This window comes from Rhinatrema bivittatum, chromosome 18 (genome assembly GCF_901001135.1).
Source record: "Rhinatrema bivittatum chromosome 18, aRhiBiv1.1, whole genome shotgun sequence".
Classification (NCBI taxonomy): Eukaryota; Metazoa; Chordata; class Amphibia; order Gymnophiona; family Rhinatrematidae; genus Rhinatrema; species Rhinatrema bivittatum.
Window position 1 is genome coordinate 43,550,139 of NC_042632.1, and position 16,432 is coordinate 43,566,570.

Consider the following 16,432-nt stretch of genomic DNA (forward strand, 5'->3'; position numbering starts at 1 on the left):
GACTCAGCACACAGGAAGTAGCTAAAACCCAAATCTTGAATTAAAACTGCAAGTGGGGATAAATATAAGTTAAACAGGATGGGGACCAGAATTGAGAGTAGTCAGATTTTTGTCTCAAGTACAGAAACACTCGTGACCTGATGAATGAAGTCTGAAACTGAGACGAAAGAATGCTCTCATAATCTTTCTAAATATGAGCATGGCCTTTGACACAATCAATCACCAATTTCTGATTCAGAGACGAACACAGCTGGCATTAAAGGGAGCTGTCCTTGACTGGTTTGTACAAGTAAACCAGGGGGTCAGCAATATCTGTTACTTGGAATGAAATACTAAGGTTTTCTCCAAAAAGTTCACTAACTGACCCATAACTACTTTCTCAAAACACTTAAAATACAGGAGATTAAAATTATTAATATCAGAAGAATCTAACAATTGCTTCTTGCCTTGTTTACCTTTCCAAAACATTTGAATAGGCTGAATATAGGCTCAGACAACTATTCAAGATGATTACTCGATCCTTTACTGAGGATTTAAGGCCTGACATGATGCCCTTTATAGCAGAAACTTTAGCAATGGCTTTTGAGGAATAAAATTCTAAATTTCAGACAGTATTTCTTCCATACTACTCCTTTCATTTAGGGGGGTAAGGACATTGTGTCCCACACTTTCATTATCTAGTAATTTAGCTGCTTCTAATGGAACCTCATTGGTTGGTGTGGAGACATTTTTTTGAACTCTGTGAATGGTAGAACATTAATTCTTGACCAAATGACCACAATTTATATAAAAAAAATAAATAATAATCTAGTGTTGGGACTATCTGAATATAGTGATACAATGATAAATGCAAGCCTTACCCCGGGTTATGTACCAGAGGCATTAAGGCAAGTGATAGTAAGGCCAGCTGTTGAAAAAGTTAGGATTTGCCACAGAAAAACAAACACATGGACAAGAGGTCACTAGATAAAGTTGGAAAGGGAAACAGAGGAAATACTTCTTGACAGAAGACAGTGGATGCCTGAAAGAGCAGACCATCATGCATTTTCTTTTAAAAAATATATTGCCAGCTCATTCCCACAGTTTAACTTAAAATATACATAAAAGTAATACACAAAACAGATAAACCAGCAAGAAAAAAAAAAAGAATTAGTAGCAGCCAAAATAATGACAGAATTTAAGCATACTTCGGAGAGATACAGTGGATGATGGTATGGGCAAGAAAGGGAGCTAACTGGAGAAAGACTAGTGGCTACAGAGAAACAGCAAATAGATGGGGTTCAGCTGACTCGATGGGTGACATGGTCTTTATCTGCTGACATATACTTCACCCTTTTTAATTTTTAGTTCTGTTAGAGGAATTTCTTATTCTCAGTTATATGAAAATGAATTTTTATTTCACAGAACCTTGAACTATAAACAACTCTGAACCAACCAAGCAAACATGGGCCTGCATACAATACTTTATTACTTCATACTTTTTTGAATCAGTTAGTTATATAATCTGAAGAAAAGCACAACGTAGTCAGCAGTACTTAACCACAGGTTATTTTATACCATTCATTTTCAGGGTTTTATTATGCTAAGCATACTGCATGACTACATTCCTGCTGTTTTTATACAGCATATTCAAACAATAGAAAGATCTGATTCCATGCATATGAGAACATATGTACACGTTAACATTTAACCACTTGAGTTGTATTACAAATATAAAAACGAACTGCTACAACTTCAAATTTAATCGCATTCATTCAGTCCTAGCAAGAATGCTTTCAATGTTCTGGCAATTACGTTATATTTTAAACAGCTTCACGCTGACGGGGTTTTTAAATAGTTTTATGCATCTAGCTAATACCAGGCAGCTGGAACTAACAAAACTCTAAAAATAAAAACATAAAACATCAAGACGAAGAGCATAAGATAATGTTTCGAATCACTCCCATTTCGAGCCATTAAAGGACTCGAAAAGTGAGTGAGAAAAAATACTCTGCTCAAGCAAGCTTGGCGACTTTACCACCAAACCCTCAACTAGCGAGTTAATCGCTATCTGCCCTACATAAAAGCAAGATAAACAAAAAAAAGTTCGAATTCCGTAAACTTCCCTTCTGTCTCCGTGCAATGCAGATCGCCTACCAACAAGACTTCAGCTACACCATGCAAGCTGCAAAACCGAGAGAAAAGGTGAAAACCAAAAAAATTCACTTCCATTCCACCGAGAGACTAAAAGACAACTCAGCCCCTGAAGCGGCTGCATCCTCGCAGTCATCAAAAACAAGTAGCAGGAACCTGCAGAAAGGGGGCGGGGAAGGGCGCCCTCCCCTCTGCCACCCTAAACGTCCCTGAGCCCGAGAGCTGCGCGGCCCCGCGGCAGAGCTGGGGGGAAGGGCTTGCGCCGTCCGGGCCTCTACCGCTTTACCTGTTTTGCTGAAGTGAAGCTCAAGCTCGGTCCCAAACAAACGTGAGAACTTCTTGTAGAGCATCGGAGTCCGGGGCGGGACGAATCCGCTCGTCAGGCCCCCCACCGCCACCTGACATCGAACCCTGGCTTCGCCGGCTGGTTGCTGCGCTGCGGTGCGGCGCCGGCCGCACCAGCAAATTGTTAAGCTTTTGTTTTCTTTATTATTATTTTGGTTTCACCGACCCAGCCCCGAGCGGCCGGCTCCTGTCGAAGATGGCTGCCGAATGAAGGCGCGCACGCGCGCGCGTACCCCTGACTCCGTGCGTCTGGCGCGAGCCCGTAACCAGGCAAGCGCTTCCGTGTAGTCAGAGAAATACGCGTCCGCTTCGCCGTACGAGCGCCCGCTTGGGCACGTGACTCGGGGAAGGGAACTTCCTGTTTATCTAAGGAAGGGAGAAGTGCTTCCTGTTTACACGAGGGAAGCGTGGTAAGGCGGACTGTAAATACTATTTTACGTGCGGGAGGACCTTTGAAATTCACCCGGAAGTTGATTCTTATTCTGGCACATCGGTTTGGTCACGTGACTCCTGAATGACACTTTCGGGGTCGACATTAATTTAGCATTTTTGTAGTAATCCTGACTGATAGAGTTAATGTTTTCGGGACTTCTCTCCCTGTCTTAGACACCCATTCTTCCTCACACTACGTATGAAGACTTTTGGGAGGAACAATAAACAACAGCGTTATTTTTAGTTATAAAAATAAATGTCGCCTTCAGTTTACATTATTAGTTTCGTTCAGATCAATTTAAAACTTTGGAACTAAAGATAACATTTCGTGTGTCCACATTTGGAAGTATTAGCTGTTGAAGTCAAAATATTCAAACTTAGTGAAAAAGAAAACATTTTGAAAGTCAGCAGCAGTTTCGGTTATTTTTGGAACTTAATGTGCGTATTGGCTACGGTCGGAGATCGGATGCCGGCCTCCATGGAGGTCCCTTAATATGATCCAACATGGCACTTCTTTTGTTGATGTTATTTTTTTAATATCATAGTTACAAAGCATATTGAATGAACAAAGCATATGCCTAAGTAGAGATGAGTTAAACAAGTGTAAGGAGGACCCATGGGATTCTTACCAGAACATATTACCAGACACAATTGTTAGTAAGATTAGGTAGATAGATCAAATCATTTACTTAGGCATCCACTATGGGAGGTGCCACAGTGATTCAGCCCTGAATTTCGTAAAGTGACCCTTACAGAGTTCTGGAGGCAGGAGTTAGCAGAAAGAAGTTTAGAAAGAGATGTAGCACCACAATGTGTATTTGGGTACCCTCATGGTACTGAATCAAGAGGAGAAAGTGCCCATCTGGCACGACAGTGAAGAAAAGGAGAGTGTCCCTAACTGATAAAGGGTGAGATAAGATTCAAACAAGTCTGCATGCTGAAAACCTGTTTATTCACTGTTCACACAATAGCTGGTGTTCCAACAAATAAAAGTTTACTAAAAACTTGTTCAACAATGATAACTTCACATAATGTAAGTTTTCTGGGAGATGAATCCATACTTTCTCAATATCACAAGTTTTAAACACACTGACAGGATTTAATTTTGGAAAAGGCCCAGAAGATTCCTATATTCTGTAAGACTCCTGTTATACCTGTCTGCACATTGGAAACTCAGGTACAACAGCATAGGAATCTTCAGGGCCTTTTCCAAATTAAATCTTGTGTAAGGAAAAGGTGTTTAATATAGTGTGTAAGATAGTGTGTTTAAGATGTGATATTGGGAAAATATTATACTGTCAAATTATTACTGTTGTGTAAGCAAAAAAATACCTAAAACATCTAACCCAAGGATTATATTTAGGAAAAAAGGTAGGTGAGACAATGAAATACAATAATTACACTGGTATCATAAAGGCCTGTATATTAACACTCAATAAGATGCAAAGCCTACAATGAGTAAAGAAACAGATACAAGGATAATCATACGAGTACCAGCATGTATAATGTTTTTTTGTTCAAATTTTTGGAAATAAAAACTGGAACAGTCCTTAATCTTCTTTACCACAGAAACCTGTCAACAACATCCATGATAATCTCTATTCAAGAATTCGGCAATAGACTGGGTGTTTTTGAGGAAGGATACTTGTTTTTGAATGGGATAGCGATGCATTTTTTGCAAACTAAGAGGGTCATTTTCTATTGATATCGCACGTGAAAAGGGACTTTGCACGAAAAAAGTCCCTTTTCACGTGCGATAGCTTCATAGGGGCAGAGTCTGGGCAGCATTGGCACCGGAAGAGAAGTCGAGGCGGATGCGGCGGAAACATTGCTGGCGGTGAAAAGGTAGGAACCCTTATCGCTGCCAGAAGCGCGCCCAATAGCGCATAAAAGGTGGTGCTATTGGGCGCGCTACTGGCAGCGATAAGGGTTCCTACCTTTTCGCTGCCAGCGATGTTTCTGCCCCGACTCCTCTTCTTCCGGTGCTGCCGCCACCCAGACTCCGCCCCTATGAAGCTATTGCATGCAAAAAGGGACTTTTTGCATGTGATATCAATAGAAAATGACCCCCAGTATCTAGCATTCTTTAATGGAGATTATCTTGGATGTTGTTGACAAGTTTCTGTGGTAAAGAAGATTAAGGATTGTTCTAGTTTTTATTTGCAAAAATTTGAAAAACAAAATTACACACGCTGGCATATGATTATTCTTGTACTTGTTTCTTCACTCGTAGGCTTTGAGTCTTGTTGAATGTTAATATATAAAACTTTATGATACCAGTTTAATTATTGTATTTCATTGTCTCACCTACCTGTTTTGTCTCAAGTTATCACTGTTGAACAAGTTTTGCTTCAGTAAACTTTTATTTGTTGGAACACCAGCTATTGTGTGGATTGACTGTAAGACCTGTCTCTAATGGCCCTGATAAAACATAGCATAATGGGATTTAAAAGAGGCTGCAACAAATTCCTAGAGTAAAAGTTCAGGAAACATTATTAACAAGGTAGACCAAAGAAAGCTATTGCTATCCCTAGGAGTGAATAACAGGAAATAGATCTACTTTGTGGGATCTGCCGCATACTTGTGACCCAAACTGGCCACTGTTGGAGACACAATGCTGGGCTTGGTGAGTCTTGGTCTTGCCCAGCATGGCATTTTTTTTAATGTTCTTATGTTCTCTTTCTCCACCTTCCCCATTCAGAATGGATCCAATTGTCTGGTCTCAACTTCCCCAGCTAGCCTGCTTCTACAGTGAGGACACAGTAGGGGTTTACATAAGCAAGATTAACAATAGATGCATAGAGATAACTTACAGACTAAGATATAGAGGACAGGAAGCAAAAGAGAACTGGCTTCCAAATGTAGCAAAGAGAGATCAAGGGAAGTCAAGGGAGAGAAAATATTTTTAAAAAGCAGTAGATTTTGAAGTAAGATTTAAATATGAACAAACAAGTAACTTGCTAAACAAGGGAGTTCAAGAAGTAAGATGCAGCAGCAGCTAAGGAAAAGGCAAGGTGATATGAGTGCGCTGAGGATATACAGGGTGCTGTGAGAGGAAATATGAAAAAACATGAGGATTGCACTGTAGGGTTTGGGAGGGAGTGCAAAGTCTACTTTCATTACCTTTGGTCCAGTCAGCATGTTTGAACCAAATAAGGGAGAGCACAGTATCTCTGGCAGGACCAAAACTTTGGAATACACTACTGACGAGTTTGAGGCTTGAAACTGATTTTAAAATGTTTAAACATGATCTTAAAACCTGGTTATTTGATATGGTTTGAATAGGTGATCTTTATTACTTATTTTATGCTCTTACAGCCTTTCTGTGCTTTATTTAATGTTTAATTTTAGTGTCTAAGTTATGGATGTTTTAGCAGCTGTGTTATTTTAATATGAATGTATATTTTAGCGTTTAGTATTTGTTTTATATTCTTAGCTAATTTTAAAATTATTGCTACTTATTTAAAAATTGTTTAGATTGTTCCTGCTTTTTTATGTATTTTATGATTTGTAAACCGTTATGATGGCTTGTCTTGATGACGATATAAAAAACATAATAAATACATAAAATAAAGGAGAGTTCTGTTGGCTACTAACCAGTTGGATGCTGCAAAAATAAATTCCTGTCCTAGACATTAACCAACTTTCTTGTTTCCTCTTTAGTGACAGTCAGTTTCCTTGAAAATAAGCACAAGCTAGACCTTAACAGGTGATGGATGATGCACCTCAGGAGTAGGTCTTCTGCCTAGCCAACCACCTCCCCCCTTGGGCTGAGCTCGCAGGTTCTGGCGGCCGGCAGGACTTTCCTGACTTGATCCAAAGGTGATAGCAAAAGGTTAGATCTGTGGCCAATCCGAGGACAAAGCAGACAGAAGGTAAAGTGAAATCCAGGTCCGATCCAAGGTCAAGGCAGGCTGAGAACAAGACAAGGTCTAAGCAGTGAAGAGTCAAAGCATGAATAAGGGCACCCGGAGGCAGACAAGGACAACAACAAGTAGAACAGGAGTGGAATGGACAGAAGCTCCAGGAGCAAGCAGGGATCACCGAGAACATGCTGAGAAACTAGCACTGCTAGAACAAGCACGAGATCTGTTGCGAAGGCGCCGGCTGAGAGGAAGGCCAGCGTTTAAATTTCCCTTCCCAATGATATTATCAGTTGGTGCCAAGAGATTTTCCTGCTGCACAGTATTTATACCTGAAAGATGTGTGCATGTGCACATCTGTGAAGACGCCAGCAGGAAACAGAGGTGAGTGGAGATGATCACAGTGAGGTTACCACAGTTAGCAAAACATAACACATGGAGTCTTCTTTTGGCCATAACTGTCCCAGTGAGTGCCTGTGCCCAAACCAGGATTGGGATAGGGTTACATCTGATAAAGAGAGATAATATTGTTTTTTGAGGAGTGTAGAAGAATCCTGTGATTATGGCAATTTGATTAGTTTACTATTTGCACTCACTACAACTGCTGTTAAATGCAGCCGCCCGAATGGGAGACAGGAGCTCTTTTAGAGACCATATTTCTTCAATATTAAGTGATCTCCATTGGCTGCCTATTGAACAAAGTGAAATTTAAAATTTTGACCCTGGTACATCAAGTATTATATGGGACCAGTAAGAGGTAGTTAAAAAATCTTTTGCCAGTATATCAGCCCATGCAATCTTTACGATCAGCAGGGCATCAACTAATAGCAGTCCTTGCTGTTTCCTCAGCAATATTACAGTGCACTCCTTGTCGGGCTTTTTCATACATAGCACCTACCCTTTGGAATAGTCTACCTGGGGATTTGCAGCTGCAGTCAGATTACAAGTGCTTCAGGAAAACTTTGAAAGCTCAGTTGTACAATGAGACATTTTTGTGTTGAGTTTTATATTTAAGTGAATAATTGTTTTTATTCTAATGTATTATTGATTTTATATGATTTTCTGTGATTGTTATCAGCCTTGGATAGTTTGTCTGTAATAAGATGGATTATAGTTCTTCTACATACATAAATAAATAAATAAATAAAATTGTTGATGCCTGGCACAAAGACTGGGATGATTTAAAATGCCTTGTTCCTGGATGCAGAGAATCTAACGTGGAGGCTGAAAGATTACTTAAATGGCTGATAGAATAGCAGCAACAACAGATGCAGCAGCAGTTTTTGCAGCAAATGACTCAGTTCCAGTAGCAATAACCATAGTCTTTCATCCCCAGACTGATGGATTAGTTGAGAGATTCAAGAGTAGCTCATATCAGTGCTCAGAACATAAGAAATTTGCCATGCTGGGTCAGACCAAGGGTCCATCAAGCCCAGCATTCTGTTTCCAACAGAGGCCAAACCAGGCCACAAGAACCTGGCAATTAACTAAACACTAAGAAGAGCCCATGCTACTGATGCAATTAATAGCAGTGGCTATTCCCTAAGGGGTGGATTTTCAGAGCCCTGCTCGCCTAAATCCGCCCAAAACCGGGCGGATTTAGGCGAGCAGGGCCCTGCGCGCCGGTAGGCCTATTTTACATAGGCCTACCGGCGCGCGCAGAGCCCCGGGACTCGTGTAAGTCCCGGGGTTTTCGGAGGGGGCGTGTCGGGGGGCGGGCCCGAACCGCGCGGCATTTTCGGGGTGTGTCGGGAGCGTTCCGGGGGCGGGCCCGGGGGCGTGGCTACGGCCCGGGGCGGCCCGGGGGCGTGGCCGCGCTCTCCGGACCCGCCCCCAGGCCGCGTCCCGGCGCGCAGGAGGCCCGCTGACGCACGGGGATTTACGCCTCCCTCTGGGAGGCGTAAATCCCCCGACAAAGGTAAGGGGGGGGCTTAGACAGGGCCGGGTGGGTGGGTTAGGTAGGGGAAGGGAGGGGAAGGTGAGGGGAGGGCAAAAGGAAGTTCTCTCCGAGGCCGCTCCGATTTCGGAGCGGCCTCGGAGGGAACGGGGGTAGGCTGCGCGGCTCGGCGCGCGCCGGCTATACAAAATCAATAGCCTTGCGCACGCCGATCCAGGTTTTTAGCAGATACGCGCGGCTCCGCGCGTATCTACTAAAATCCAGCGTACTTTTGTTTGCGCCTGGAGCGCAAACAAAAGTAGGCCTATTCGCGGAGTATGAAAATCCGCCCCAAGGGAGTAATTTTCAAAAGGAGTTACATGCGTAAATGTAGCTACTATTGTAGCAATTTTCAAAAGCCATTTACTCAAGTAAAGTGCACTTATATGAGTAAATCCTATAGACAAGTCAATGGCAAAAATTGTAGCAATTTTCAAAAACCCACTTACTCAAGTAAAGTGAATTTACTCCAGTAAACCTAGTTTTTACTCGAGTAAATGCTTTTTAAAATCAGGCCCAAAGTAAATAGCTGTTAATGGACTTCTTCACCAAGAACTTATCCAAACCTTTTTTCAACCTAGCTACACTAACTGCACTAACCACATCCTCTGGCAACAAATTCCAGAGCTATATTATGCGTTGAGTGAAAAATAATTTTCTCCAATTAGTCTTAAATTTGCTACTTGTTAACTTCATAGAATGCCCCCTAATTTTTCTATTATTCAAAAGTGTAAATAATTGATTCACATCTACTTGTTCAAGACCTCTCATGATCTTAAAGACCTCTATCATATCCCCCCTCAGCCGTCTCTTCTCCAAGTTGAACAGCCCTAACCTCTTCAGCCTTTCCTCATAGGGGAACTGTTCCATCCCTTTTATCATTTTAGTTGCCCTTCTCTGTACCTTCTCCATCGCAACTATATCTTTTCTGAGATGCGGCAGCCAGAATTGTACACAGTATTCAAGGTGTGGTCTCACCATGGAGCGATATAGAGGCATTATGACATTTCTCGTTTTATTCACCATTCCCTTCCTAATAATTCCTAACATTCTGTTTGCTTTTTTGACTGCTGCAGCACACTGAGCCGACAATTTTAAAGTATTATCCACTATGATGCCTAGATCTTTTTCCTGGGTGGTAGCTCCTAATATGGAACCTAACATTGTGTAACTACAGCAAGTTCATCTCACTGGATACATAGCAATGCGACAAGGTAATCCCATTACTACTCTGTGTGATGCAAGAAGTACCCCCAGGCCTTTCAATTTGTTGGATGTTGTGGGGAGGTTTGGGAGGAACCGGAAAAATGGACAATAATGACTTCGATCACGTTATTCAGTTCAGCAAAGATTTAAGTCGGGTGGCCCAACTGGATCAGGAGAATCTACAGAAGGCCTAAGCCATGCAGGAGGCACAATACATCAAGGGGGCTAGGTGACAGAAATACAAGACTGCAGATAATATATTAGCCCACATGCTCATCGGCCCCAATAAGCTACTGGGAAAATGGAAGGGATTTTATGAAGTCCAACAAAACTAGAGGCAGTGGATTATGAAATAAGGTGCTCTGGACAGTTGGACAGTAAATATGTGTATCACATGAATATGTTGAGACCTTGAGTAATGTGTGATGCCCAATGGAATACTGAGGAGGAAGAAGAAAAGATGGATTTAGGGCCTTAGCTGCTAGGAAAGAAAGAATTAAGAGAAATATGCATAGGGGAGAAACTAGAGGAGGTAAAGAAACAACATAAACAAATTCTAGTGCAGAACATCTGTGATGTATTTCCTCCCACACCAGGAAGGACATCTCTAGTCTCCCATACCAAAAATACAGAGCCAGTGAAGATAGTCCAGTAGCAGCTATATTGTCTCCCAGAGGCAAAAATGAGGGAGGTCTTGAAATAATGGGAGGAGATGCAAGTTGTAAGAGAAGTAGGAGAGTCACGGAATGCCTGGTCAAGCCCAATCATTTTAGTTCCCAGGACTGATGCAAGAAGTTGCTTCTGTATTGATTTCCATTAATTTAATGTAATCTTTCAGTTCAGTAGCTACCCAGTGCCCCCGGTAGACAAGTTGTCAGAGTGAACAGGCAAAGATTTGACAAAGGAATACTGGCATATCTCTTTGGATCCCACATTCAGGGAGAAGACAGTTTTTGCAACACCCCAGGACCTGTACCAGTTTCAAAAGTTTCCATTTGGCTTGCATGGAGCTGCTACCTCATTCCATCAACTTATGGACATAGTGCTACAACCCCAGCAGGAGCATGGGTCCACATACCTGGATGGTGTGGTGACACACTCTACACACTGGGAAAGCATCTAAGATGGGTGATGGCTGTCCTAGCCTCCTATAAGAAAGGCAGGTTTGACTGCTAATCCCACCAAATGTGTAGTGGGCAAGCAAGAAACTCAATAGCTTAGATTATGTCATAGTATAAAGACAAGTAAAGCCCTCTTCTGTCAAAGGTTTGGGCCTTTCAAAACTCTGAGACCAACAACTAAGAAACAAGTATGACCCTTTCTAAGTCTAATTTATTTATTTAAATTTCTTACACCCAATTTCACCTTGTTGTTTAGAGCAGATTACATTAGTCACATTCATAATTAAAATACATAAAGTACAAATGACATTTATAATAAAATTAAATTAAAATCCTAAAACAACCTAAGCATTATAAACAAAATTTAGTAAGCATTACTTGTATGCCTCCTAAAAGATAGAGCCTTCACTTTTTACCTGAAACATTTTATGTCCTTCTCTTCCCTTATATTGGCTGGTAAGGCATTCCACAAAGTGGGGCAATAGCTGTTGCAGTCTATAGTCACAAGAGGCAGGAACAGACAATATTTTTGCCTCAAATAACCTCAACATGTGACCAGGAACATGCACCTTTATCCTACTAACTAGTGAACATGCATCATCAGAATAAAGCAATTTATGAACTGTAACTAAAATTTTAAAGTGAGTACACCATTTTACTGAAGCTAAAATGAATATTATCGGAAATGTATTCCAAATTTTGCACATATCACCACCACCCCTCACTAATCTAGTGCGGAAAACAGATCCGAGCCAAGTACAGTGGTTGTGAGAATGTGAGCAAGGTTATGAAGCTTAAGGATATGTTGTGTCAGAAACTGGTCCTATATGGTGTAGATTTTAGCTGGGAGTCCATTCTGCAAGTGGATGCCTCAGACATGGACCTGTGAGCTCTCTTGTCACAAGGTGGAAGGGGAGAAACATTTATTTTATTTTTTATTTATTTACTTTTTTATATACCGGTGTTCGATTTTACATATCACATCGGTTTACATTTAAACAAAATTTGCAGGAACTTATGCGTTACCTTTGTCAAATACATTAAACATTTAAATATGGTGAATATAAACATACTATTCTCTATTTAAGTAAAATATTCATTCCATAGGGGGAGAGGAGAGAGCAGACTTCGAGCGAAGGTTACATCACCTCAAAACTGCCTGTGTAAACTTTACCTAATCGCCGAGGGTTAGGACCTGTTCTGAGCCCCGAAGGAGGAGTTGCCGAGACTGCAACGTCATCAGCGAGGGACCTAAGGGGCATGCGGCTTTGTTGGATTTTCTTTTCGACTTGAAGAAGTATACTTGGAAGATCGTCGTAAATAAGTGAGTAATTCTACTTCTTTTGCTTTAATCCTCGATCCCCCATCTCAGGATAATCAAGTTTATTACTCATGGTCAAGATACGAATAAAAGGGGATATCTTTCCTGACTTTTCCTTAAGTGTCTTACCTATACAAATGCCGCATACCAAAAGGCACGGATAAGGGAGGTGATGACTTCATCTCCCCTTCCATCAACATCTCAGCCCCAGATATCATCTTTTTTTTTTGGCATCAGCCAATGAAATACCGGAGGAAAGGGCTGCAGTGGGAGTCACATCTGAGCGAGATGTGACCCCACAAGCCGAAGTCATCTCTCTAAGCCCCGGAGCTCCTTGTACTCCCTCCTTACCAGTTATAACAAAAAATGAAACGGGCCCTCTTGTGCTTGAAGAGGGCACGGTTGAACGGGACAATATATCTAAACAGGAATTGGAGAGTGGTGACCAAGCTGTGGGGGGATTGGAGGACCGCAGGCCTGAATTGGAAGTTATCCTATCATCTAAACCGCCAGAAATTACACTGGAAATCCTATGGTCTGCAATCAAATCCTTAGAAATGTCAATAATAAATTTGACTCAAAAAACTTCTAATTTCCAACAGAAAGTAATAAATCTGGAAAATGTCACTTCTTTATGTAATAATAAAATGATAAATCATGAAGAGATATTACACAAGGTGGAATCCCTTCAGGAAAATTTTATTAAATAGGATTTATCTAATGCAAAGAAGGTAGAATACTTAGAAAATACCTTGAGATATTCAAATTTAAGTTTTCTAAACTTTCCTTTTCAGAAGTTAATACCTGGAAAGTATTGAAATCAAGCTATACATGCATTTGCTTATATACCTTTAAGAGAAGTGACAGGAAATCAATTGAGTAAGATACAGCCAGAGGTTCCTTTGAATTTGACCAAAATATTAGAATCTTCTATTAATACTGGTGGCTATCAAGCATGACGCCTGGGCGTCATGCTTGATAGCCACCACAACCTTACAAAATTCATCAACTCCACACTTAAAGATGGCTTCTTTAGGCTCCACACCCTGAAAAGATTTAAACCTCTTCATTTCTCTGACTTCCGTACGGTCCTACAAGCCACCATCCTATCCAAGCTTGATTATTGCAATGCAATTCTCCTTGGCCTTCCTCAGTACGCCCTTCGACCCTTGCAGATTCTCCAAAACTCTGCGGCTCGTATCCTCACCAATGCACACCGAGGTGATCACATTACCCTTCTACTCAAACACCTTCACTGGCTACCCATTCATGCCCAAATAAAATACAAATCTCTCACCATCATGCACAAAACAATTGATAACCCAGACATGGGCGAGGGGATGGGGGGGGGGGTTAGGTGTATGTGAGTGATGGAGGGGAGTATTTACAAGTAATTACAGGCAAATTACAATATATTCACTGTGGGGCGAGGGGATGGGTGGAGGGTTAGGTGTATGTGAGTGAGAAGAGCCAAGTCTTTAAATTTTGTTTAAGTCTTTTTGGGCAGGTCTCGAGGCGAAGGTTTGGAGGCATCTTGTTCCACAGGGTGGGCCCAGCTAAAGAGAGTGCGCGCTCTTTGGTAGTCTTGAGCCTTGCACTTTTAGGTGAGGGAGTGAGTAGTGTGGAACAGTGTTGACGTCTGATCGGTCTATTCGAGGCACGGAGTCGCAGATGTTCTTTGAACCATGGCATGTCTGCCCAGTGAATATATTGTAATTTGCCTGTAATTACTTGTAAATACTCCCCTCCATCCAGCTACCATCCCCTTTTCCCTTGTTTAATGATTTTGTAAATACTTCCCTCATCTTTTGCCCTTCCATTCTCCTGTTTAATGTTGAGAGGTTTCTTTTTTATTCATTATTTTAATCTTCGACTTTTCCATTGTGAAGCTCCTTGCTACGTTGAGTTACCTGTAAACCGAGATGATGTTCCCAACGTATCCCGGTATATAAAATGCTTAAAATAAATAAATAAAATAAAACACTGAAATTTCTGTAAGAGCCACGTTATATGTTTCTTTTTTTATTTCAGAATGAGAGAGATGTAGTACTTAAGATTATTTTTAAGACACCCAACAAAGAAATTTCATGGGCAACGATCTGGATCTATCCAGATCTGGCGAGAGCAACCCAGTTAAGGCTGAAACCTGACGTTCTTGCAAGGGGAGCAACATTTATTTTAAGGCACTCCTGCAGATATGAGATAAATTATAAGGAACATAAATATGAGTTTTTTGAGATACCTTCCCTTCAGGCCTTTTTGGAAGCCCACCCCCCCTTAACACAGTAATTGGTTAGGAGCAATTATAAAGTTTTGGCTGATATCTCTGATTAGTGAGAATATTTCTTTATGGTTTCTTTTAAGGTTATCGCTCATTTTTCCTTTAATTGGTTTCTCCTGAATTGCCTAGGGAAATAATACAGAAATGTTTATTAGTAAATTCTGAGTAAGAAAAATTGCCTAAATTCATTTTTACTATTTCTGTATATGTTTATAAACAATGTTTATTTGTTTGACATGCATAAATTAAAAAAAAATCATTCCATAGAATTACTCAATGATAGAGAAAGAATGCCTAGATACAATGAGCCATAGAGACAATGAAGTATTATATGCAGGGCATGTTTTTACAACAGTGGATCAATACAATGAAATCACAAGATATCATCTTACCCTGTAGTCCATTTACTTTAAGGTCAAACATTTATTTATTTAAATTTAGTTCACATGTTTTCTTTAGTAGCTCAAGGCAAGTTACATACGGGTACATTAGGTATTTCCCTGTCCCCGGATGGCTTACAATCAGGGAGTCTAACTTCATGCACAGAAAATATGATTTTTACGCAAAAAAATGTTTTCTGCTCTGAAAGCATTTGTATGCTTAAATCATTTTATGCACAAAATACATGCCGTGTGCACAAAGGTTTTTTGCACAATGCACACAAAATTGCTTGGGTTTTTTTGTGTGCATAGATTTATTTATATGCTGCTTAAACCAAGGCCATAAGTAGTTTACAAAATAACACTCATAAAATCCAAGACATAAAGATGTATAAAATCAATGCAATGACATAAGCAATAATAACTCTGGACAGCTTCATTAAACAGTTCATTCAGGGGCTCCAAAACCTATGAGAAGACAAGCCTAAAGAAAAAAGTATTCGCCATTTCCCTAAAGGTTTTATGACATTTCATTAACCAGAGCTCTTGGGGGAGAGTGTTCCAGAGAATTGGGGTCACTGACAGAGAAAGCCCGGTCTCTAGTGTTTATGAGTCTGGCATGTCGCATAGAGGGTAAGTCCAACAGGCCCCTTTGAGTTGAGTGCAACGCTCTGCCAGGGTTATAAATTCGAAGCAGAGCATTGGTCCATAGCAGCGCATCCAAAGCCAACAGCTTATGTAGAAGCACACCATCATTAGCAAAGGCACACATGACATCGGATCAGGAATACGTGAAGCCTTCAGCTTTGGCAAGCCATTAAACGATCATTTTTTAAATAGTGGAAGTGGGCTGGATGAAACAGCTCTGTGGATTGGTTTTGGCCCATGGGCTGTAGTTTGTCCCACCTCTGGTATATAAGCCTAAGAATAGAAGAGAAATATAACAAATTAAACTAGATTTAATAAATAAGCAGTATAAATAAAGGCCGGGAAAACACATTTCAGGCAATACTTTCTTTCTTGGACTAACTTGTCACACATTTGCTGTCCTTTATTTCTACTTGTCTACATGAACTTACCCAGCAGTCGACTTCATAGATAAGCAGAAAACCAGCATTAATTCTAAAGAGAAATGTTTTTTCCAGTTCAGTTTAAGTAGAGCCACATCCTAATTAGTAATAGCAACACATTGTGAGGGAAGGCAGGAAAAGCCTTTGTTTTATTCTCAAACATGGGATGCAACACAAGCAGAGCATCTCGCCTTGTTCTGAAGCCAGAAGGGCATCGTAGCGTTGATTAAGAACTAGCTTAGTCAGACCATACTATTGGTATCCAGTGTGACAGATTGGAATCAGGAATGGGGTTGTTTTGAGAAGCGGAGTAGCTGTTGTGAAATCTGGCCACGGGTAGCCAT

General features: G+C 40.9%; 1 protein-coding gene and 1 long non-coding RNA gene across 4 annotated transcripts in view; one reads left to right on the top strand and one right to left on the bottom strand.

Annotated features, from left to right (window-relative positions):
* CNOT6 (CCR4-NOT transcription complex subunit 6) overlaps nucleotides 1-2,719 on the bottom strand; it is a 55,198-nt gene extending 52,479 nt beyond the window's left edge. The window contains exon 1 of one of the 2 annotated variants that reach the window (XM_029583588.1): nucleotides 2,420-2,719. In XM_029583588.1, coding sequence (XP_029439448.1) covers nucleotides 2,420-2,483 — 64 coding nt within the window. In that variant the 5' untranslated portion in view covers nucleotides 2,484-2,719. The remainder of the gene's footprint in view (nucleotides 1-2,419) is intronic. The other variant, XM_029583587.1, reaches the window with a different exon arrangement.
* Nucleotides 2,720-2,741: 22 nt separating this feature from the next.
* On the top strand, nucleotides 2,742-13,678 carry LOC115079757. Of its 2 annotated transcripts, none has more exons than XR_003853363.1 (3): nucleotides 2,742-2,888; nucleotides 6,574-7,157; nucleotides 12,144-13,678. It is a non-coding gene; the product is annotated as an uncharacterized LOC115079757 (long non-coding RNA). The 2 variants fall into 2 exon arrangements; XR_003853364.1 differs by lacking the exon at nucleotides 2,742-2,888 and adding an exon at nucleotides 2,904-3,818.
* Nucleotides 13,679-16,432: the final 2,754 nt, after the last annotated feature.